Here is a 26,050-nt window from a genome sequence, read left to right on the forward strand (position 1 = left end):
AGAAGCGTGTGGAATATTTGAGAAATTTCTTTTCGGTGTATTTAAGCCGTTAGCGATGGATAAACAGTTAGTTTCGATTGATATTTCGAACTGAGAGCATTTTGCTCTGTTTATAGCGAGGCATTTCGCTGTGTTGTTTTCGTATTTGGAAGTAAATACGTGTGTAAACGTTGAGTTTACGGTGTTGTGTGATAATTGCTTAATTGCTGATGAATAATTTAGCAGTTGTTGAAGATCTTTCCTGTACATAGTGTAAATAAATTTCCTGTGTTTTTAACAAGAACTGTGTTTTCTTTTCAAGAAAGTGGAAGTCGCACCGAATCCGTTACAATATTGTACATACCTGTTTCATTCCGTCTCTTTCCCCCATGGTGTTATCCCTCAATGATTTTGCGCATTGTAATAATATTTTATGTTAAAAAATAGATGTTTAGAAACACACACACACAGAAAAAAAAAAATACTTCTTACTGTAAAAAATAGGTAACAGATAGTTAAACTGTTTAAAATAGTTTGAAGGGTGCTTACAAACGCCTAAGATAACTAGGTTTGTTTATAAAAAGTGTGTATACATATCCTTTTCCACAAAGCGAAATTTCGACTCACACAAGGGGTCTTGGAACGCATTCCTCGCGTAAGTCGAGACTCCACTGTACTGAATTTTACCAACATTTACTGCCCAGTTTTATTCCCTGATGCACAACGAACAGTGAATTTGATAGCGATTTCAATATTTACAGAAACCTAAACTACCATAGAAACATGACTCAATCAAAGTAAAAAAAAATATAATCATGCAACTGCAAAAGTTAGAATAGATTTCTTCTAACATTAAAGGAAAGAATACAAGTACAAAACAGGTAATAAAATAAAATATTTATTGCAAAAAGTATGTAAATAAATCAAAAATTTTATGACTAGATTCAATCAGCAAAGCATGAAGACTTTGTCCGTCGCCTTTTGAAACTGCTTACATTATAGAGATTGCACGCCTCTGAATATCAGTCACTTAGTAGGCACTTCAAATAAAAAAACCAGCTTCACCTAAGTAAGAAAAAAAAAATCAATCACATTTTCGAATAGTATACAGCAGAGGTTCCAAAGGTTTGTTTATAGAATCAATATGTTACCCTAAGAGACCAAAAATGGAGAATGTCCACTCGCCGATGATTCAACCGAAATATTTGGTCTTTTGCCAATGTCTTTGTCATGTGAATGTTGATATTCACGGGGTAATGTCATTTACCAAAGTATGGCTTTCACACTAATGTATGGACATAAGAGATGAACTAGGGTGACATGAAAAAATCTAATCCTTATAAGGGGGTCACGAATCTGATAAGTAATGGAACCTCTACAGTATGAACATCAATATTCCAAATAAAATATATAAAACGTATAAAAGCACAAATTAGCAGGAATACTGCATACACATGTTTCAGAGTTACTAGGAACCCCCTTTCTCATTCCCATTCAATATTCTTTTCACAGGTAATAGTTGCTTAAATCATATGAACTGCACGCTATGCTCCCTACAGTGAGTTTTCATTTAAAAACAAAGAACACTGTCCTCTAAAAGCTGAGGTATACCTTTTTTTTTTTGACATCTAATTTCCAAAGAATGAATGAAGAACACCAAAATTGGAGGAAATGTGCATTAAACAGTTATTCATTGAATGCACTCAAGAAATATATAAGTTTAATGCAAAAATATTTTACAACAGAAAAACTCTAGGCAAAACAGTCCAACTTAGTTGAAAACAGTATGTCACAGTTTTATATGGTAAAATGCTACAAAGTATAAACATGACAAAAAGGGTCCAAAGAGGAATGTATCCACTAGGGTGGTTCAAAAAACTTTTTTTCAGCTAGAGTCCAGGCCAACTCCCTATTTTTTTTACACTTATTAATAGTATTATGCTGTAAAAGTTTTAGCTTCTTACTCAAAATTTTAAGAGGGTGCTCAATGACCTCTCAATTTGGCATTAGTCGTAGCATAGAAAATGTCAAATTTAGAAACATTTAATTTCTCCAAGCTGTTTTTCGTAAGTAATTATCTTATTGAAATGTTTATGCATATAACTCTTGTATATTGCAGCAATGTTTTTTTAGTTCATTGTAATTTTTAACCCCCCTCTCCATACTTATGAAGTTTGGGGGAGGGGATTGAGCACCCTCCTTTAGTTGAAATCGGAAGCTAAAATTCTTTTAGTGTATTACTATCCACTAATCTAAAAATATTGAGGGGTGTCCTGTTATTTAGCAGAAATGTTTTTTTTACGTGTATTTTTGAACCACACTAATGTCTACCTCCAACTTAAATACATTAGTGGCATAGACTACTAATGCCGTCAGGTGTCGGATAGCGAATTGAAAAGCTAAGCCCAAACACAGAGTAAGCCGTGTTTCATTAACGATTACGCCATTCAATGATTCTAGAGGAGAACTTAAGCAATTTGACAATCAAGATAGTCTTAAAACTATTCTATTAAATTAAGGTCTGGAGACAGTGCCAGCTATTCCATTTACTTCAAACCATGATCCTATACTTCAAAAAGCTTTTGATAAGGTACATCTGTTGCTCTACTCAGAAAACTAGCTGATTGAAGGGAGAGGGGATTTTAATATGGATTAGAAATTGGCTGAATGGAAGGAAACTAAGAGTAGTTTTGTTTTTTGTTTGTTTGTACTACAAAGTTAGTAGTAAGGGGGGAAATTATTCTAACTGGAGTGATGTTTTGAGCGGAGTTCCTCAAGTATAAGATCTCACTTAGTGTATGCTTTTCAGTTTTGGCCTCATCTGAAGTAAGATATATACTTATTGGGGAGGTTTCGAAGAGCTACTAGGCTAGAATAGTGAAAAAACATACTGGAAAAAACATATACAGAAAGCAAAAAGAAACTAGCATTTAAATAAACTTCAGAAAGATCTGAATTTACATCCAAGCAGAAAATTGTCTTTTTTTTACAAAGCATGCAAAATTGTTCTATGCAAACTTGTATGTTTAGAAAGCCGAAAGTACATAAATCTTGCTCTTAAAATGATAAATTGACTGTTGCAGCAAAGTATGGATAAAAATAAATATAATCCTTTCATCACATCACAAAATTACTTATCTTCAGTTGTGTGTAGACATTAAAATTACATTTATACTGCCTCCACAAAAATTGCAACAAGAAACAAAATTAATGTTAATTTTCAAACTTACATATCATTATAATGGCATTTTAAAACTTATGACTGTACTCTGCTTTCCTAAAATCATGTTGTTTAATTCATTCCTATTCAATTTAATAGGAGTACCTGAAAATACAACAAAATTGATGAGCAAAGAATTTTAAACACTGGACAAGTCTAACCTTCATTACATTTCTAGGGAATTATCAGAAAAACATTAACAGTTTTAAATTTCCTTTTAAAAAATTTAAAAAATGAAAGCCCCGTCATTGGAGGGGGCAAGATTGCCTCTCCTGGCTTTGAGAAATCACGTATTCGAATTAGGTGCATGTTTACATATGGTTTTTTAATACAATGCATATAATCCTTCGAATCCTTTCTCCACAAATTTGAAATGACAAGCTTGATGAAAATGATATTTTTTACCTTAAAAAATTTCAACATTTTGTGCGTTTACAAGTGAGGAGTAATTTATTAAAAGGGAACATATCCACTGTATAAAAACTCATTTTATGATATTTTCTAAACCTTTCAGATGACCTTTATCAAATCACTTACTCTCAAGTCCAAACGTGGAAAACCCTCTTTTATTCTGGCCAAAAGGTAACAAATCCATCCTCTGCCCGTTTTATTTTGAACAAAAGAGGACATATCTGAATCTGCAGTACGAAGAACTTTTGAATCCAAAGGTACACATGTTCAAAATCCTCAAATTTTAATCCACTACTTTTAGTTTCATGTACTTTGGTACGAGAATACGTGAAGGTGAAATATTAAAGCATTGGTTTAATTGGAATTTTCAACATTCAGGTTTTTGTTCAAAAGGGCACATATTCAAAATTAAGATGAAACTCTTTTTTTTTTTTTAAACATTTCTTAATCTGGGGCATGATTTGTTGTCCTTTTGTGCTCAATTCTGTACCCAGAGAAGTTGATAAAACTATTTTGCTCTTACCCTAATTTTTCTTACATCCCGAACATTTTTGGAAAATGGATATGTTTCCTTTAGATAAATTAGTCCTCAAATAAAACACATTAAGTCAAAAAAACAAGTAAGTTTTTTCCATTAGTGTGTGCCTAAAAACTTACTAGGTTAGAGTACTGAATGTGATTATGAAACTAAGAAAAAACATTTAAATGAATCAAGTTTTAAACTTAGTTGGTTTCACTAGTTGGAAAATCTCAGATTTGTGGTATAGAAAAGACAAAAATCTAAAAAATGATAATTTTGACTTATAAATAATCCTATGAGTTGTTAATAAGCCAAACTAATAAAAAATTATATTCAATTTTAATGAAAAAATCTAGATATTACAATGAAATCAAAATACTTACAGCAAAGTTTTCATTAATTCATTTGCTAACACATTGGGAAGAAAATTTCAGTCATGCATCATTAAATTACTTACATTCTGAGGAAGAATATTAAATATGAAAATTGATTTTGCTACTTGCACTCATATAGTCATGTATTCCAACTAGGAACTTATGATTTCATTTTGAAACAGTATTAAATAGTAAGGACAGATTCAGGGGCTAGCTGAGGGGAGTTGTTAATGAGGGTTCAAGCTAGGGGAGCGGGATAGCACGCCTCTCGGAACTTTTTCGAGAATCCCACTGAATAAACTCCCTTTGAGCAATGTTCACCTATTATCGGCCATACGTTGAAAAGATCATGAATTTTCTCATCTCGGATTTTTCTATTGTTCATATTTATAGTAAAAATTTATTTCAATGAACAGAAGAAACTAGTTATTTAGCTGAAAAGAACCAGGAAGAAAATATTGAGAATAGCGTTATGAAAATTGTGAGCATTTTTTGCTCCTAGTTGCACCAAACAAAACTTACTTTGGGCAGAAGCTGCATCAGAATTTTCGTCATCAAGAACACTATTCTCTAAATTTTTTCATTTATTTGAGGCAGTTGCATATTTTAGCTCAATTGAGAGTACAAGTACTTCATTAGCACATCATTCATTATACAATTGATTTTTTTTTAAAGAAAAAAAAGTATGTAACAGACATTGAACAAGATTTTAATGTTAATCATTCTTTAAGAAAATTAGTCGATATCACTAAAATAAGAAGCACTTTTGAAAAAGCAAATGAAACACTCTTTTGATGCCCATTAAATGAATTTTGTGCTACATGACATACAAATATTTTCGTTGAGATAAATATTTATTAAATAATATGCTCCAAGCAATTAAATAGCAAAAAATAAAAAATAAAATACTCCCACTTAAATTTGAAAAATTTCTGGACTTTCTTTTTCGCCTACTGTGAACCTCAATCGGATCAAAAGCACAACTGCAAGCAAATAACCGATAGCCATAACAAGCAGTTTTGCAAACTAGCTTATTTAGTAGACATATAATGTATAGTCAAACCCCATTATAGTGAACCCGGAATAAAACGATCCCTGCTGTAGCGAACCTTTTAAATAGCCCTAACTTAAGCGCTGTGTTGTTAATGTATTTTCAAAAGCTTGTAACGATCACTTAACACCAGAGCATTGGCTAATAGCAGTCCAACAATTTTCAGCTTTTCTTATCACTTGCCCCAGTAATCTACACAATCTTTCTGCAATAGTTATCCCCTTTTCACCATAATACCATTGTCCAAACAATATTCATCTATTCTTCCTCCAGTGTTATAAGTTTCTCACTGACAATAGCTAAATTAGGCAGGCCAAAAATCTGTTGTGGATTAAGTTAAATTTATTCTGAAATTAAAAGCAAAGAAAGCTTTTTCTCAATTTGCAAGACACATTCCTTTCTGTATTAACTGCAGCCTCTATAATGTGGAACTGTAATTCTAATGAAGTTTTTTTTTTTTTTTTGCAACAGAAACTAAATCAACAAGATGTAGATTTGTTTAAATAGTTGACAGTAAGAAATGTACATAAAAGCTTGCAACCAAAGATATTTTTTTTCTCAAACTATGGATAAATTAAAATAAACATTTCTATATTACCGAGTAAAATAGTTGATACTAATATTTCAATTAATTTTATCCAAATCACCTATAGAAACATCATGCAATAAAGACATTCATTATAGAAGTACCTTAGTGAGAAAGAATCCCCCCCCCCCCTTGAAAAACCATGTTTTGAGTGCGAATGCACTGGTAAAAAGTTTCCAATATTTCTTTTTCGAACATTTGTTAGGAATAGGGTAAGGTAGGTTACAAAATTACAAAATAGAGGTGGGCAATGTTGTTCTTTTTAATGATCCGTTTATCAGAGGACCGTTCATTTGAACGACTTCGTTAGTTTTAAAAAGCTGCAGGTGATTTTTCTACACGATACTCCAGTACAATCGAAATGTTTACTTAGATCAGTAATATTCTTTGAAAGAAAAATAACTAAAACCATCTAGAAGTAGGAAAATATGCCTATGAAAAATTAATCAAAAAAACTTGATTCAGGTTCTAGTTCATTTTGTAAGATAATTTTTATGATGCTGAATGGTATATGTTTTTCATTCCAAAAATCGCAAGTTCTATTTTAGCATGTCACAAAATTAAGTTATTAAATTTTACAATAAAAAAAAAAAACTTATGGAAGAAAATTTGCAAAATTGAGCTTACGTGGAATAGTGCACCAATTCTAAACAGAAATAACATATATCCAAGCGTATTATGATCACAGGTGAAAATAAAATAAAAAATAATTTTGAATGTGTTCTTTTGGTTTCATTAAAAAAAAAAGGGGGGGGACTACAAAAGAAAAAGAAACAGGCTACAACATTAAACACGAGAATAAAGAATTATTAAAACTGTGCATAAAATATACAAACTCAACAAAATTATTACAATCACAAAATGTCTGCTTTTTATACAGGGTGTATCAATAAGCGTTAACAGACTTTCAGGGTAGGTAGAGTAGATCTAGATGATGGGAACTGGATCACACAGCAATGCATGGTTGGAAACGCTTTCCTGACACGATAGTGACAACACAAAGCACAAGACAAGACAAGAATAAGAGGAGAAAACATGTTCATAATTTTTAATTAGAAAGTCGCCCGTCATGGTATGACAGGTTAAAATTTGCTTCTATGTACATTTGAGCACAGCGATTGCCTATTTGGTGATATTTTGGTAGTTTAAGTTAAATTTGGTAGTTTAACCTTTACTCCAATGGATTAAACATTAACTCCAGTAGATATCGGTCATTGACCATTTTTACGTTTCTTTATTCTCCTAAAATGAGTCTTACCAGTAAAACAGTTAAGTCACCAGATCAAGTTCAGTCTCGTCACGATAAACTATTTCCCTGCGTGTTAAACATTACTGAAACATATTATCACATTATCATGCCGTGGCGAGAGTTTCATCGGCGAAACAAGAGGGTTACTTGATCATCGGCTACTATTTATATGAGGATATAGCAAAAATGCTGGCAAGTTTGTGTCTGGTGTACACAATAGATGTCGTTAAGTAAACGGAAGCATCAGATGACAGTGCATGCGCACACGCGGTTTTTGTTGCCAGGTTCGCTTTGACGTTTAATTTTCAAGATTTGAGGCATGCATCACGGCACAGGGTCGTAATTTTGAACATCTACTTTGATGACGATCGCTGGGTCCTTCATTCTTTTTTCTTACTTTTTTGCTGTACTAAGGATAATAAACATGATTTCTTCTCTTATTCGTGTCATGTCCTTTGGCACTTTGTGTCATCACTACCGCTTTGGGAAAGCGTTTCCGACCATGCATTGCTATGTGGTTTCCCATCATCAAGGTGTACTCTATCTGCCCTGAAAGTCTGTAAATGCTGCAATGATACACCCTGTATAAAAACTGGCGTAAGTTGTCGAAACTGACCTTTTTTGGCCCCGAAAAAAACATATCAACCATGACATCTACCCAAAAGAAAGAGGTGTGACCCTTAAAATATTTTTTTCCAAGCTACAGTGCTGTATACATATAGTATTACCAATAGGTACAACGAAAAAAGTAACAACAAATATATTGGTAGCTTAGCTGGAGTACCGGATAATTTAATTAAAAAAACTCTCCTAAATATTAGGAAGCTTCAAAATTATTCTACAGTACCAATGAGGACAAAAAAAAAAAAAAAAAAAAAAAAAAAACTTTTTTTAATGAAGGAAAAAACTGAAGGATTGAATGTAAAACAATGACTTTGAATTCGCCAAGCAAGTTCAAAATTAAGCCAAATCAATATAGTTGATAGGAGGGATGTTATCGAAGACAAAAGGATCACCAGAAACGTGATAAAAGGTACTTTTAGAGATAATGTTCATGACAGAATGCGTGAGAAGGACCAAACAAGTTACACAAAGCATTATTAAATGGATACATTGAGAAATTGCAAATGAACTGCAAAAAAAAAAGATGAATAAAGCAGAAAGTAAAAAGATTCGAAATTTATCTATTGTACTGCACTGAGGAAAAGGAAGTTTGAGATTGGTTTTTAATTAATGAGTTAAAAATTTGAAGATGTGAATGTAATTCAACAAAAAAATAATGGAATTTTATCACAAGTGCATCAATGCAAAGTTTCAAACTGCTCACCGTTCAAAAGAACGGTCATTCATTTTTTAGGTGAACGAACGGATCCGATCATTTTTAGAATTTGTTCTTTTAAACCCATTCGTTCATGAACGACACATCTCTATTACAAAACAAACTAGAGTGTCAAGTCAAAAAGTTTTAATTAGCTTGTTTTGCGCATGGATAGAAATTACAACAATCAATTAAAATTATTTAAACATGAACATTATTAGAAGCTACTTATTTGAAATTGCACTTTAATCAGTTGATTGTAAGTTGTCCTGTATCTGGGGTACTCTGTTATAAGGTAAAGGGCACAATGTTACAACATAAAATAGAAAAATCAATGAGAAAAGTAAACTAATATTAAATTTCTTTAATATTCTCTGGGAACGAATAGACGTCTGCCTGCCGTTTGGTCTTAACATTTACAAGAGGAAGCAGTTTTAATATCCTCTAACGCTACTATCACCATATCGGGTTCAATAGGAAAGTCAATATGATTATCAACTTTGCCACTTCTATATGAATAGCTAACACCATGATTATCAACTTTGCCGCTTTTACGTAAATAGCCAACATCATATTTATCATCCTCAATATCTGTTAGTAATGTACAGAATGCTCCGGAGAGGTAAACCAAAAAGAAAATTCAAGTGAGTCGTTTTGCCATGTTTATTAAAAACTACGCAACAGTAATTTCTGTACCTCAGAACCAGAACAATGTAAGTCATAATAGTAACTTGAGAGGAGAGAGTTAAAACTTTTGTTAGGCACAAGCAAAAGATTGGAAGCACACTCTTTGAACACTGATAAAATTTTTTTTTTTCAGAATTGAGTTCACATGGCTCAATGCGGGATAGGATTCTACATTACAAAATGCACTAATGAATTTGGACTTGCAGTCTGACTCTGAGGTACAGATTTGTAACTAAATACAAAAAAAGAGAAAAACCTACATCACTTACCTAAATTTAATGCATTTGGAAAGAAATTAAAAACTTTAAAATTATTTTTTTGGCATTTGATCACACAGAAACCTTTTTTTGTTTGTTGTTTTTTAAACGGGGTACAAACTGCGGCATAGACAACTGCTTATAAATGGCTGCTTGTGAGGTTGACAAAAATGTGTACCAAAGGCCATTCATTAATTACGTAAGGGTTCCGAGGGGGGGATAGGAAAAATCTCTACATGCCCTTACTTTTTTTTGGGGGGAGGGGGGGGGGTCAAACCCATTCTTACGTAATATTTTCCAAGTCTATATTTTACATTAGAAATCGTGCGGTCAAATGGTTTGACAGGGATAATATTTCATTTGGGTCTGGAAGGTTAAAAAAAGCATTAGGTTAAGTTATTTGTTTTACAAAGAAATAATAGTGTAAAGTGTAATAAAAGAATCTCACTGTGTGGCATAATTTATTCTTAATTAGTATTGCACCATATGCAAAAAAATGTTGAGAAAACATTCAGTCTAAATTCCAGTGATGCAAGATTATATTATGAAATATGAAATGGAATCTTACGTAAGAATATGGGGAGGGGTTTGAAAGATCTTAGGTACCCATACATGGGGGAGGGGTCAAAATTTTCCAAAATCACCCTTACGTAATTAATGAATGACCCCCCAACATCTTAAAAATTAGACTAGGATGAAGATATGTGCTTTGTAACAGTGTACCCACGTAACAATGCACCCCCCACCTTACCCTTTATCATTCACTCTCATACAATACATATAATTCTTTATTGATTTCAGTAAGGAAATTCATAAAGCAAATATTTATGTTTATGGTTTCATTAGTTTTTTTCCGGATATTCATTTTTGCTTAAACTTGATTTAGTTTCTCCTTATCTAACTCTAAGCAGAATTTAGCTCCATGTTACCCATAGGCTGACCTGAAGCTATGGTGCCTCTTCCCTTTAAAACAGCGATACTCAACCTGCAAGTGTAGCCCATGAGCCACTGTATCAAGCAAAGTTTATCCCAGGGACCTGGCACAAGCAGTGGAAAAACCTGCTTTTAACTTATTTGGTGGGAAATGTCTAATTTGCTTCTTTTTCGTGAGCAATTGTGCGATTTCATGTGGCACTGAAATCATTATCTTGGAGCTGCTAGTTAAATTCAGCAATACTATTATACATATATTTCATTAATAGGTTGCGGCCCAAGAAAAGAGTACCCCAACCGAAATGAAGTAAACCTACCTTGACATACCTTCACGCCATTTCTTTAGCGACGCTACTTGTCTTCGAACTAATTTACTAAAATACTTGAAACAAAAATAAAAATTCATTTTCATCAGATGGATGAAAAATGAATATTGCTTAGAATATATGAAGTTGTGTTTGACATTTTCAAGAGAAGAAAAAATAACATACTGAGCAAAATTTGCGATCTTAGACAGCTTATACAGCCTTATTAGGAACTGATCAACATCAAAAAGCCTTTTTGTAACAGTTTTTGACCATGTTCTCCATTTTGTCGATCCTTGCACCTTCAATAATTACAGGGGTGATAGCGCATTTTGACAGTCAAAAAGTAGGACATTTTCGGAAAAAAAGTAGAAAAATGTACGACGTATTTTTATGCTAAAAATTTGCCAGTACATGCAAAATATATATATATAAATGAACAAACAAAATAAAAACATTCTACTCAACTGCAGTACTACACACACTTTTTTTAAGCAGGATTGCCCTCGCCCCATCACCCGGAAAGCAAGGGCACTACCTAAGAAATGAGAATAATACCTGTACCACCCCCCCCCCCCTATGTGGGCACCCCTGTTTTTAAGTTTATTCAACTTCTTAAGCGAGTTATTACAAATTACATTTCTTTGGCTTTTTTTTTTAAATTCAGATGAAATATTCATAAGCATGAAATCAAAAGATGTGCACAATATTGATTTAGAAGCAATATTAAGATTGTCGACTACAGAAACTTCAAATTATAAGTAAAACTTACAACTTTTTAGGGCAGTTCGTACATAAAACTGTTATTTTTTAATTCTTTTTTAAATTCTAATAAAACATTTATAAGCATAGAATCATAAGACTTGAACAATACTTCTATAGAAGCAAAATTAGACTGACCTCTAAAACTTCAAATTATAAGTAAAACTTGTAACATTTTAGAACTGTTAGTACATAAGGCTTTATTATAATTTTATTTTTAAAAGCTACATCTTTAGTTATATATATATAATATATATAAATGTAACTGGCTTTATCCTATAGCTCAGTTATATTTCCTCTAAAACGATTCTTTTTAAATGAAAATTTTATTAACTTTAAAACTGTAAACTTCCTTTTCAAATACCAATATGTATACGAAACTAAATACTTTTAAAATGCTAGCCAAAATCGGGAGAAAAAACAAAAAAAAAAAAAGCATTGTAATAGTTTTTCCACTGTAATTTAGTTAGGGATTGCAATACCGTACCAAAAATTCAATACCAATATTCAGTATTTTAAAAACTTGATACCGGAATACCGGTTACTAATATCGATATTTGAAATTTCTCGAAAAATGCTTCTAATCATATTGTTTCGTTGCCACACTTCATAATTTTGTACAAAAATTGTATTATTTATGAAAATGTATTGTGAACAAATATAAAATGAAGGAACAAATGTTATAATAAAACATCAATAATAGTAAAAACATAATGCATCTATTGAATCCTCTAATCCTGGAACTCATTTAGTGCTCAACTTTCCTACATTTGGAAATACTCTTGATTTCACGCCGGTCGGTAGTACTTTTAACAATTCGCGATACACCTCCATTTGTCTAGAAGTCCATCTTCATAAATAATTCGGTATCTTGCATGTTATTTTTGGATAAATGCTTTTGTGGGTGTGCTTTTAAATTGCTTGTATTTTTATTGCTTTCCAAAAATTATAGCTAGTTTTAATTTTTGGTATGGGTTCAATTGTGTTTGTTTTGGGTAAAATGAATTCACAAGCATATCAAACTGTCCTCACCAGTCATCTTTTACCAAATGCTGAATTAATTGCTGGAGAAAATTGGAAATATCAGCATGACAATGCACCTATTTATTTGAGCAACAGTACAAAAAAATGGTTCCAAGTCAACAATGTTGAAACTTTGAAATAGCCAGCTAAATCTCCAGATCTAAACCATATAGAGAACTTATAAGCCAACTTAGCAAGAGTTTATGCAAATGGGAGACATTTTACTTCATCAATCAAGCTGAAATCTATTGAAGATGAACGGTATAACACAGATCCCGAACTTGTTCAAAAACTAGTTTTATTCAAGCAAACAAGAATATTTGAAGTATTTTCAAGTAATGGCCCCTATGCAAGCTTCTAAATGTTGTATTTTTTCTTTCTAAGCTTTATCTACATTAGGCCTTAAAGATCTTACTCAGGCTCAAATATTGATCTGTAATGTTTTCTGATAATGAAATAATTGTTTTATCTTTTTTTACTTGTATTTAAGATTAATAATTATCTCTCAAATTGTGTTTTGATCCTCAGTTTGAGATATGTCCAACTTCTGAAAGACTATTAATCAGTTTAATACAAGAAAACTATTGAATTAAAGAGTTAGCAAATTTATTGGTTTTGTATGTATAATTATAGCAATTCATATACAATATCACAGCTGTTAAAAAATATATTTATCCTTTTGACTTACAGAAATTGAACGACTGTTTGAATATTTTTTAATCAATGATTTTTTTTCTTATTTACAACCTGCAAGTTTATTTTCTACTTCATACTTTAATCTGAGATTTTGTTTTCCGGATACATTTCTTCTATTTTACGACAGAGATTGAACATGAGACCCCAAAATTAAGAAAATAAAACTTATTTTTACTTTATTTTTGGAACTCCAGGTCGAGAACCCCTGGTATACCTGAACCAATGGTTTGAGAAAGCGCGTCAAGTCCTATTTTACTAGAATTTACTCTTAATGAAATGAAAAATTCATATACATTCACCTTCTAATGGTACAAAGTACATATTCTAAAATTGAAACTTTTCATTTTATGAATATTTTACATTGTAATACTCTATGTAACATAATAAATCATAGAAATCTCTTGATGCTATGAAATAGAGAGTTCATTAACATTAACAAAAAAAAAAAAAAAAAAATCATGGCTCAAAATCTGCACTACTTTTAATATATTAGAAAGGTGAACCATTCAATTTAAATAGTTTTAATTTATATCTTGGATAGCTATACTCGCCTATTTTATCAGTTTCAAAGACTGAATACTATTATTCAAGTACAAGGGAGGCGGTTAAAATAAGCGAAATTGCAGATCTGTTTTTCTGAAGGTACAAAAAAAAGTAGATTCCAACAAATCCCAAGCCACTTAGATACTAGTTCTTACTGTACGAGAAAGAAACGTTTTATTTTGTCACAAATAATAATTCATAATGAATGCAGGGCCATAACCAGACTTATGTTTTGAGGAGGGTTTTTACCAAATCTATTATTCGTAAAATCTATATAATTAAATTTGATTTTATATTCTATTGATTTTTTGTTGCAATTTTAAGAAAATGAAAAATATGATTTATCTAATTATCAAAAAAATCTAACATGTGCAGTGCATAACTCCTTAGTACCCCTATTAATTGATGTACTTTTAATAACTCAAAAGAATAGATGCGCACACTTATGTATAAACACATTTGAATTAATGCTTTTTAAAGTAATATGTATTCACAAGAATTAAATAGGTTAAATACAGATATTGGATGCCTCAAATTAAAAAAAATCTATGATTTTTAATGTTTTTGCAAGAAGTGATGTTTGCAATAACTACAAATAAAATCAAGGAATAACAAAATAAATGCTGTAGATAGTACAAGTTTTCAATAAAAATATCATTTTTCAAATGAAATTGGAAAAAAAAAAGAATTTAAAAAAATGTAGTATTTATAATTTTTTCAGTAAAAAAAGGATGATGAAAAGCACTTTTTGGAATGCTTTTGAAAAGTTTCGGAGGCAGTTTGAAAACTAAGAACCCTCCCCTACATATGACCCTGAATGAATATAATACAATTAACCTCTTATTTGTCTTGTTTTCAAAATTAGTTTTGAATGAAGTGATGTTTTACAGGCAAAGATAAAAAAGATTTTATTATAAATATAATAAAATCTTAATTTATTTATCTTTTCTTTAGTTTAAAAAATAGATTTCAAGTGAAGAGATATTTCATAGGCAGAGTTATATTTACTTGTTAAAATTACTTTAACCGGATAAAACTTGTAGCTTTGAAAGAAAAAATATGTTCACTAAGATAATTTTGAATTAGAATAGCAACATACAAATATGCCGAACAGTTGCTTTTTATTTTGATTAAATTTACATTTCCTGCATTATACACAAGCACCTCTGCAGCTAACTGTAATGATAAAGCGTTAGAATGTCCATTCTATATTCAAACCACACATGTGTGAATCAGGGTTGATCGTGGACCCTTGTGCAATTTTCTGAAGAGAGTGAATTTTTCGGAAACTACGAGGAACCTCGACCACTTTGAAAAAAACATCTAATTTAGAATTTTTAATTTTTACTTTCAGCATATTTACGTGGAATAGTTTATTTCGATAATTCATTGTTAAGTTTATTTTATACATGCACTTAAGCCCTAATACCATAAATACTGTGCATCCCCCAAAATTTATGATAACTTCATATGGTATTGATTTGTTCTGTTCAATCTATAATTTTAAATAAACTCAGCAATAAAACTGTATGCACGCCTTCATTCCTTTATTAAGTCTAAAGTGATATAAAAAAAATTACAACATAAATGAATGAAATATGCAACAAGTAAAAAGTCTGACCACGTGCGAAATCGCGTTCGCATCACGTTCTCTGCAAGAAAATGATCATCGGAACACGGGAGACAGCAACAATGAGAAAATGTTTCGATGAATGTAGACATCCGACAACCATTAATTTAATTTTAAAAAATATTGAAGTCTTCGTTTCATCCGACATCCGCTGTGCTTCGCGAGATCCAACTGCCAGAACACGCGAACCGGTCTGCTTCATTAAAACACCGGAGCGCGACGGGAAGTAGGGGTAAGGCGTCCCGAAGCAAAAGTGCTTTAAAGAAAAAAGTGGAAATCTATTTAGGATTTAATACGACAAACATAAAACAAAGAGCACCATAAATGAAAACCGTTTAAACAAATTTACAGCTGGCTATTAATGAAGTCAAATAATCTGACATAGAATTTAAACATGTTAACTAATTTTAATATTTACATTATTATAAAATTTTAAATATCCAACTATTAAAAGAAAAAAAGAAAGGAGAGCATCTTAGTATAAACAAATTCTACACTAGATTAATCGAGTTATCTTTAAAGCAATTACATATACAGTTCTAAAGAAAAAGTACTTACGGATCTTGAGTGAAGTCATACCTGGAAATAACAAAATTAGGAATTATAATATGGAAAAGATTTATTATGGAACATCTGATTGTGTCTGAACAGTCATATAATTATTATTAAGTATTGAATTATTTAACAGCAATTTTAACATAAAATTCATAACAAAATCATAAAATCCTCATATACATAACAGCCAATTAACTGATCGTGTAACACTGACTTCACCAACAATAAAACTCGAGCCATAGCATGATAATTTGATAATATTTTCAAGCAATGTTTGACACACAAGGATATTCATTATTTTGAAAAGGATAAACTAGATTCGGTAACTTAACTGCTTTACTGGTAAGACTATAATTTCAGGAGATTGAAGAAAAGGAAAAGTGGTCAACTATTAACACTATCTAATTTCAACTATCAGATATCACTAAACAGGCAATTGCTTCGTTCAAATGTAGTAGCAATTTTCAGCCATCATAAACTTGATGGGGGATTTTCTAGTTGCTCAATAAGATGAGATAAAATGATTAAGTCAGGGATAAAAGCAACCAATTATTTTGTTAAATAGATTTATATTTGGGGTATTCGATTATCTGGTACCCGATTAAGTGGAGATGACTGTATTTCAACTTGAAGAGCAATTCTGTTCCTCAATTTCTGATGTTGACAAGCAGTATTGTAAAATTGAGGAGCAATTTTACGACACTTGCTAAATTACATTTTCAACGAGAAAACAAACAAGTTTTAAGAAATGTAATACCTAAATGCAGGGTTGGCCGGATTGGACCCAATTGGGTTTTTTTTTTTTTTGAAAAACCCATTTAAAAAAAACCCATTATTTAGCCCACTTTTGGGTGTTTTAAAATTTTCTGAGAAGTTTTTTAAAAAAAATTTAAATACTTTCACAATTTAAATTTCTTTTTTATTTGTTCTTCACCACAGACAATGAACATAAAAAATGAATTTTGATAATTTTAATAGCATTTCTTATATATACAGTGGCTCCCAAAAGTGTTCGTACACCTTGAAATTTTGTAGTAAAACCAAAATAACGCAAAACTGAATTCGAAAATGAAGTCCAATTTTTTTTCACACCATTCCTATGCCATTCTGAAAAAAACCCAGTATTTTTTTTCAAAATATTGCCAGATTTTATTTTTCAAATTTGTCAAAAAAAGAAGAGACAGAGAAAAAATACGCCACAAAAGTCATCGTACACTGAAATATTTTCGAATAAATTCATGATTAAAATTATCATATGTGGTTGTTTTATTATTATTGCATTGTAATGACACTATAAAGTCATTTGTCTTTAATTTTTTGTTTATTTATTCCCTAATATTCTGCTTATTATTTTTAAATGGCAGGTATGTGTAGAAAACAACAAACACGATCCGAAATTTGATTTTTTTTCCCTCACAGTAGCCATAAATTGGTTTGAAATGTCTCTAAATTAGTTAATTTATACCATTCTATAGAGAAGTGCTTGATAAAATGCTTTAAAGACAAGAATCGGATCGAAAACAAGGTAAGAAAAGGTCAACTGGCAAAGTTAACAAAGCGTGATCGGAGGTTTACAGTTACAAAAATTATGAAAAATACACATTTGAGTGCTGAAAACGTTTTTGCAGAATTGAATGAAACATTTTACGTTTAATTTTCACCTAAAATTGTTCACCAAGTTCTCTGATTAGCTGGATTAAAGGGGATCTCTTCCCGCAGAAATTTTCTTGTTCGTGCGAAAAACAGTAAGTTTACGCTTTCCGTTGTAAAATCAATAATAAATAAGCTCAAAATGTTTTAGAACAACATCTTACTTATAGATGAAAATAAATTCAATATTTTGGGTTAAAATTGTTGTATAAATGTAAATAGATGAAAAAATGAGGAATTAAATTTTAAGAACTTAGTTGGATCAGTTAATCAGGACGGTGAAGGTGTTCTTGTGTGAGGGTGCATATCAGCATCAGGACTTGGAAGTTTGGAATTTTTTGATGAAATAATGAATCATACTGCTCATTTAAATATTTTAAAAACCAATTTTGAACTATTAGCCAAAAATTTGGTAATCGGAAACAACTTTGTTTTTTTATCAAAATAACGATAACAAGTACACGTTTGCGTTTGGTGCCTCGAAAGTTGTCCTTATACTTAGAAATATCTCCTCAATCGCTAGATTTAAACTTAATGGAACATATTTGGAGATATCTTGTGGCTAGATTACGAAAATACACCATTGAAACGAAAAGCGAACTAGAAACAGTAAGACTCGAAGTGCGGCTGAACACTTAGTCAAAAAATGCATAAAAAAGCAAAGAAAAACCAATGAAATATATTCCCAGACGTTTAAAAGCTGTTGTTGATACTGCATAATATTCTACTAAATAATAATTTTGTACAAAGTAACATTGTTAACTATTTTTTTTGACACTTTTTCAAAGTGTACGAAGACTTTTGTGACATAAAATTTCTGGCACTTTTTGGTTTTTGATTTTTAAAAAATTAAGTTTTTATGCTTTATTAAAAATTTTCGTGTAGTTTTGTTAAAAATAGATCATAGATCTCATAATTAAATACCTATTCCGAAATATTAATTCTAACCAATGCATATGAGCCTATTTCATTGAAAGTCGTAGGTGTACGAACACTTTTGGGAGCCACTGTATATAACTCTTAACGGCATTCAAAAAATACTTTAAAGATTTTAAATATATTTAACTTTTTTCCTTAACTGGTGATAAATAACTCAAATCATCTTGATTAAGTCCTGTCACGTCTGATTTTCGCAATATTTGTAGATTGTACAGAGGAAACTACTCTAGCTAAAAGGTTTTCATGTGAATTATTTTCTGCAAACCAACACGTCACAAATCTTGAATAAAAAAGGTATATTTTTTTTAGAAATTAACAGGTTTTACAAACGGTCGGACAGAAAACAGTATAGGATGTACAGTATTTTCATTATCTTACGAAAAAGTTTAATATTTCTTACCCTGTATATAGAAATAGAAAAACAGGCAACATAAAATTCAAAGAAATATCTTGATTAAGCTGGAATTCAGTAAAAAGGGATCTGAACTACTTGAGGTTCTACAGTAGTTTTTACATAACAAAACGAAATACAATAAAGTAAAATGCAAAAAAAAAAAAAAAAAAAAAAAGATGTAGTAATTAAAAACGAACAAAATATTTTATCACTCGAGAAGTAACTTTGCCTTAACTGTTGGTAATCATGGAAACTAAAAAATCTGAAACCCCTTCAGCATCTTTGGGTTTTGTCTTTTATACATTTCTTCAGAAAACGCTGAATTTTCTAGCTTTTTTTACCCCAAAACAATTTTTGCGCTTTGTCCATATACTTATGCTACAAGTACCCCACATTTTTCCTAAAAAGAGACAAAAAAAACCCCACATTTCTTAAAAAAAAACTCAGCTTAAGTTGGGTTTTATTTAAAAAAACCCAAAAAACCCTGGGTCCATGGGCTTTTTAAAAAAAATCCGGGTTTTTGCCAACCCTGCTTAAATGCCTGCACTTTACAGTTTCGGACAATGACTTTGCTTACAAACATATCTGTCACAAAATAGAACTGGTGCAAATAGGTGTTGCTACAAACAAAATTTAGGGTATGAAAATTTCAAAAAAAAAAAAAAAAAAATTCTAGCCAGTTTATGATATTGTAACTTTTTCATTGAATTTGAATTGCAAACTGCACTGCAATTCTGCCTATTTCCTACGTTGCAACTATTTGTCTCTCCCTGAATAGCTTTTGCCTTATTATTTCAGCTTTTATTAATGCTCTTTAATACGGTGCTTGAGAGCACCTTTAGTCTGAGTAACGTAACAGGTATTTATAGCATCTCCAGCAAATGTGGACTTGGTTACATTGGTCAGACTAAATGTGCTCTCAAGCACCATCTGAAAGAGCATAAAACATGCTTGAAATAAAGTGTTAAAATAAAACTTATGTAATGAAATGTATGAACAGTAAGCAATCATACGAACATGATTCTACCATTTACCGTCCATGTATTACATTGTTAGAAATGAAGGATAAGCTAGGAAAAATAAAGCTATTACTATACTAACCGACTGGGGACTTGAGATGGTACAGTTGGAGGAGAACGTCTTGTATATCCACTGTAAGAATCATAAGTTCTTCTGTAATACATAGAGTTGTCTTGCTGGTAAGAAGGCATGGGAGGTCTGCGCTCATATGGGTCAGGGTAAGGCCTCATACGATCAACAAAACCACGCTGTTCACCAAATGATCTATCAGCTCCATAAGGTCGATCCATACTAAAGCGAGGGAATCGATCTCCATATCCTCCAGGAGTAGGATAGCCAACAGGTGGGCCTGTGTTGTTCATACGGACAGCAGGGTTCCTAGGACATTCTTTGGACCAATGACCTTGACGACCACATCTATAGCATTGGCCCTTTCCTCCCATTCCAGGACGTTGTCGAACCTTGCTGTGGGATATCTGTCAAACAATTTAAATTTTTGTAAGCTTAATATACAATTTCTAGATTCCATCCAAATTTAGTTTATGATCTTTTACCCTACTGGAAATAAGATAATTCTTAATTCTTTATAAAACCTTTCTATACATTTCTACACAAAATAAAATAAGTTGAATTAAATATGTTATAAAATAAAGCAAAAAGGTTTCAAGAGTTAATTTTATTGAACAATATAATTTTTATTAGATTCATTACATAAAAAAGGAAGAGAATCCTTGCTTTACTGAGGTGAAACAATATTACATTCTGATTAGCAAAAAATTAAGAATTTCCGATTTCAGTGACACATTTAAAGGAACACTAAAGAAACAAATACCAACACTTTCCATTTTAAGGTACAATTTTATTTTCTGACTACTAAAAAGCGAAATTTAACCAACATTCATTCAGAATGAAAACAGAATTAAAATAATAGCAATGGAAATTTTTTTCAAAAATCACAATATTAATCCATTATAAAAATCGAAATCACAAAAACGAAACTTTACGTGCAAAAACATGTACACCACAAATTTGATTATAAATATGTTTATTACAGTTCATTTACCTACTTTTAAAATGCTCAATTTCAAAAAATAAAAGGGATATAACGTTCCCAATCCCCCTCTGGGAACCAAGAAGAAAACTTAAGCAAATTTGTACCATTTTACACCATTGGAAAAAAAGGGAGTTTTCATTTTAGTTGCCTTGTCTTTTAAAAAAGTTGCTGTTTTCTACAATAGATTGCATAATAGTAGTTTTTGCCCATATTTTGGCAAAAATAGCAGCAATGGTTGCTTTTTTAGTCACCAGTAACAACCCTGCCAATGAGGTGAACCAATTAAAATTCACACCTCTTTGAAAGCTTGTTATCTGTTCCAAATTGTGATTCTGCTCCATAGTTACTTTGGGAACCTCGAGAATATAATAACAATGATTACAGACGATGGAAACATTAAAGAACTTAGCAACAGTAAAAAGTCTGAGAAATTAAGAGTTGCACACATCTCTTTCATATTCTTTCTAAATTCAGTGGGCACCTTTTCATAATATCATTTACTTTTGGCACAGAATGAACAAAATTCTAAATAAATTTTTAAAAAAAAGGAAAATCGGAACAAAATGCAAAAATATCAGGTCAATTGAGGACAAAATATTTTGTATCTGGAAAAAATCTGGACAACTACGGGCTCTGAGAATACCATAGTAGCAACACTAACGGGAAAGGAAAAAGGTTAATACACAAACAAAAAATAAATTTTACATTAAATAATACTTACTTCTACAGACATCTTTGATCCCATAAAATCAGAATTATTCAAAGCTTCTATAGCAGATTTTGCTTCATCTTCAGAGGACATATGCTGGAAGTATTAAGCAATGTTATTTTTTCCTCATTTTCAAACACATATACATTTTTAGTTTTAGTAAAAGGCACAAAATTTTTTTATAACATAGTAAGTAGCCTGCACCCATTTTTTCGATATTTAAAGTGGTTTTAATCAGTTATTTGATATTGGGTATGTGAATATGTTCAATTAAGGTTATCAAGGTTACAGTACTTTTTAGTACAGCAAAATCTAGTAACCAAAGTGATTATGACTGAACTACCTTCGGTAAATCAAAAATTAAGATTTAAAGAAAGTACAGTGAAATCTGAACAAATACCAATATAACAAATTATCCATTTCAACAAAATAAACACCTAATTTTATATTATATTTTACTTAAGTAATAAAATAAAACAAAGTGAATAAGCTATTGAAATTTTATATTATTACATATTACAAAAGTAAATAAAATTATAGTGTTCCCGCTAGGCCATTTTTGAAGGGCGCAGCGCCCTGTCCTTTTCCATATCGGCAGACTGCACCCTGCCCTTCTTTTAGATTGCAAAATGCACCCCGCCCCTTTCAAAAATAACAGTGCGCCCTGTGTTTTTAAAAAGATGCCTCAAGCATCGTTTGGACCCGCAGCAATATCGGGGCAATTTTATTAGTCCAGCGATCGTCTGCAAAAACGCTCATGTCTTGCCATTGTCCCCAGAATTTCACCCTGAAAACGGCCCCATGAATAAAAGGAGATGCAAACACCTAGGCAAAGAGGGGATGAGATTCTCGGAATTCTAACAGACATATCAGTTGGAAACAAAAGATATTTCTTCCTTCTACTGAGGATGGGTTTGAAAGGATAAAGAAAGGTGTTTGGTCGTCCGCAATGGCGGGGGGGGGGGGGGGGAGATTATTGTTTAATTCCTCCCCATCCTTGAGTTTCTGAGAATCAACAATGAGAGAGGGAGAGTGATAGGTAGTCTTTCTATATTATTTTCATCTGTAGGACCAGGGGGCACCAGTTCCAGGAAAAGTGGAAGGGTACTACTTGTCAGACAAGAACAGATGCTGATGAACTGCTCCATTTCTTATCCGAAAAGTTCGAGTGCAAACGCAAACGGTTCTTGATTTGAAAATACACGGTTCTTGACGATGATGGCGGCCAAGAGAACAGAAGCGGAGGGTTCGTATGCTCTTGATAATCCTTGTAAAGGGTTTGGAAAAAGCTTTTATTTTGAAATGATTGATAAAGTTTTGAAAGCTAACAGTGCTTGAATTCCTTAGAGTCTAAGGAATGCACAACATATGGACCGCGGGCCAAACGTGACCCGCGAAGGCCGTTGAATTAACCGCGAAAATTCTGAAAAAAAGGGGGGAAAAATGAAATAAAGTTTGTGAATTTATCGTTTTAAAACTATTTATCGTTTTAAAACTAATTTACTGTTCTAGTTAACAATTTTAAGGTCCAATACAGGTCGATTTTACCCCATTTATAACTATCCCTTCCCCGAAATCGCACTTGCAAAATCGGAAGATTAACGAAAATAATGTAACAAAAACGGCACCTTCACCAAAATGAATTTTTTTTTTAAAATAGAATGTTGAATTGAGTAATAAACATCGTATGAATAGGCCATTTTCTTAGCGTTTCAGCCCTTTGTGTCCGTTTTTCGTTCGCGCGTGGAAATTAAGCTTAGTTAATTCTGGCACATTGCTAGTGACTGTGAAGCAATCTTTTCGCATCTGTTTCTGATTGGTGAACTTTCTAATTATTTTCTAAGTAGTACACAGTACAAAGCCTACTGAACCAAAATACAAGGGTATTTTTCTGTTATCTTGAATTTTTAGCCCTCCCCCTTCCCAAAAAAGAACGTTTGAAATGGACATACTAGTGCTTTTTCCAACTAATGATCTTTCACTGTTTATTTTTTTTTTTATATGGGAAAAAACTATGCTTTAAAAAATCAAAAGTAAAATGCTGATGTATTAAATTCATAAAAATTAATAGTAATATTAAAATCTTGGATTGGCCCAGTTGGTTGGGTAGCGCATACATCTGCAAATACATTTGTATCATGAAGTTGTGTCAAGTCTAACACTAGGCATTCAAATAAAGCCTTTTTGGTTTTGCACCTTGCTACGACTGTATTTTTGAAGCACTGCACACACTATTTTAATAATTACTCAGTTTGAAGTATAATATTTTTAAAAAAGTTAAATTTACATTCATCATGATTTTGATGTCTACTAAAATACTTAATGGCATAATGCAGATTACTAGGCAATTTTTAGATAGTTAGGGGGGATCGGTAATTAAATACTGTTTATCTTACATTTAAATTCAAAGGACTTTGAAGCGTCGAGAATTTTTTATTCTTATAGGAAAAGTAGTCATAATTATGGCCTGAAAAGTGTTGAAACACACCCAAAGCAATAATTCAGCATTAGCTAAATGTTCCTACGGAGTTTGGATAATGCTTAGTTGGCATTTGGGGAGGGGGGGGGGGTTCAATCTAACCCTAAAGACAAGTGCATTTTCTGGAAGGAATGATATTCAATACTGAAGTCAGTGGTGGCGATCAGGAGGGGGGGGGGGGGCAGGGATGTGCACAGAAATTTTGGGGCCCATCACAAATGACTTTTCCGTGTCCCCCTCCATGTTTGCCTCGATATTTCACCCCGTTTAAAAAATATTGGACCCCCTTGAGGATCACACCCCCAACCAACAGGTGTCCCTTCTCCCCCTCCCCACTGTGCACGTCCGAGGGGGTGTGTGCTCATGGTACAGAGGAATGGATGAAATTTTCGCAAGGTGTTTTAAGATGTTATTTTTCTTTGTTTTTTTGGGGGGGAAGGAGGGGGGGCTCAGTACTTTTTGAGAGGTGCGTCATTGGTCTTGGATGGGGGAAGACCACGTTGAAATAGTGCCCTTTTCATAATAAATAGTGCCCCTTTCAAAGACCAGCACCCGCCCTTTTTTTTCCTAGAATGAACACTAAAAATTAAATGGAACAGTAACATTAAAGGCTTGGAGAAATACATATAAAACCAAGATATTTTCTTTAAACTTATCGAGCATGAGGACGAAATAGATAAACGTAAATATAATATTTTGTTACATAAAAAATGAAAAATAATTACTCTTTAGAAATTCAAATTTTATTGATATGCAACAAAGAAATTAATGAGTTTTTGACACTTTTGAAAACTGAAGACCTTATAATTCACAGCAAGTTCCTACAGAAAAGATTGAATGAATGACATTTATAAAAATCTCTTGCCAATTCTTGTTATAATTTTTATTAAAATATCTTATTTCTAGCAACCAACCTATAATCTTATTTTTTTTGAGGCAATCATAAACAATTTAACACTAGCAGAATGGTGAGAATCACTGAAGAAATAGTGATTTAGAAAATATTTCCAATTTTGCACGTCAACTTTTTCATTGTGTGGCCTCATTAGCAGGATTCAAAAAGATCATATTTTCCAAAATATCGAAAATAACCGATATTTTGATATATATCCGATATTTTCAATCAGCACAAACTAAAGTCTTCTAAATTGTAAATAAATCTTCAAATCACTCTTTATTTTCTTATATTGTTATTACAATATAGACATAAAATTAAGGTTTCATTCGTTAAATATATTTAATATTTTATTTAACATTTTTATCAATTTTAATGGAGTTTATTTAGCATCAGTTGTTTTACTTATTTTTCTCCTGTTAGCTACCTTTTCAGTTATATTATTCAGAAATAAAAAATATGCATTAGTCAGTGCAGTCATTAGATTTTCTTTTTTCTGACCAACATTTCATATTTAGCTAGGCATTTTTAATCTGAACTAAAATGTTAAAATTAATAATTTTATGAATATAAAATAAAGATGAATATTGTATTACTTTGTTATATTAATGATGTATCAGACATGTGACTCAAACAGGATGAAAAATACTGAAATTGCTTGGCTGTGTGAATTAATACAGCTTTGTTAGTATATTTTACGAGAACTAAAAGCTCTCCTATGTATTTTTGTATCTATATAGTAAGAAGACTTAACCGGATGCATGAAATTAGCTGGAACATGTTGAATTCAACTTCCAATGACCCTTCTTTT

At 31.7% G+C, this 26,050-nt stretch overlaps 1 protein-coding gene across 2 annotated transcripts in view; it reads right to left on the reverse strand.

Annotated features, from left to right (window-relative positions):
- Positions 1 to 861: 861 nt before the first annotated feature.
- Positions 862 to 26,050, reverse strand: part of LOC129235261 (RNA-binding protein lark-like) — a 35,251-nt gene continuing 10,062 nt past the window's right edge. The window contains exons 4-8 of one of the 2 annotated variants that reach the window (XR_008581576.1): positions 21,878 to 21,961; positions 20,184 to 20,578; positions 16,103 to 16,123; positions 3,210 to 3,304; positions 862 to 1,044 (exon numbers count right to left, since the gene is read on the reverse strand). Coding sequence is in view for 1 of the 2 variants with exons in the window: in XM_054868975.1 (XP_054724950.1) it covers positions 15,746 to 15,800; positions 16,103 to 16,123; positions 20,184 to 20,578; positions 21,878 to 21,961 (555 nt within the window). In the remaining variant the exon portion in view is untranslated. Of the gene's footprint in view, positions 1,045 to 3,209; positions 3,305 to 15,446; positions 15,801 to 16,102; positions 16,124 to 20,183; positions 20,579 to 21,877; positions 21,962 to 26,050 lie in introns of those variants that run through there. The other variant, XM_054868975.1, reaches the window with a different exon arrangement.

Source organism: Uloborus diversus, chromosome 2, assembly GCF_026930045.1.
Source record: "Uloborus diversus isolate 005 chromosome 2, Udiv.v.3.1, whole genome shotgun sequence".
Taxonomy (NCBI): domain Eukaryota; kingdom Metazoa; phylum Arthropoda; class Arachnida; order Araneae; family Uloboridae; genus Uloborus; species Uloborus diversus.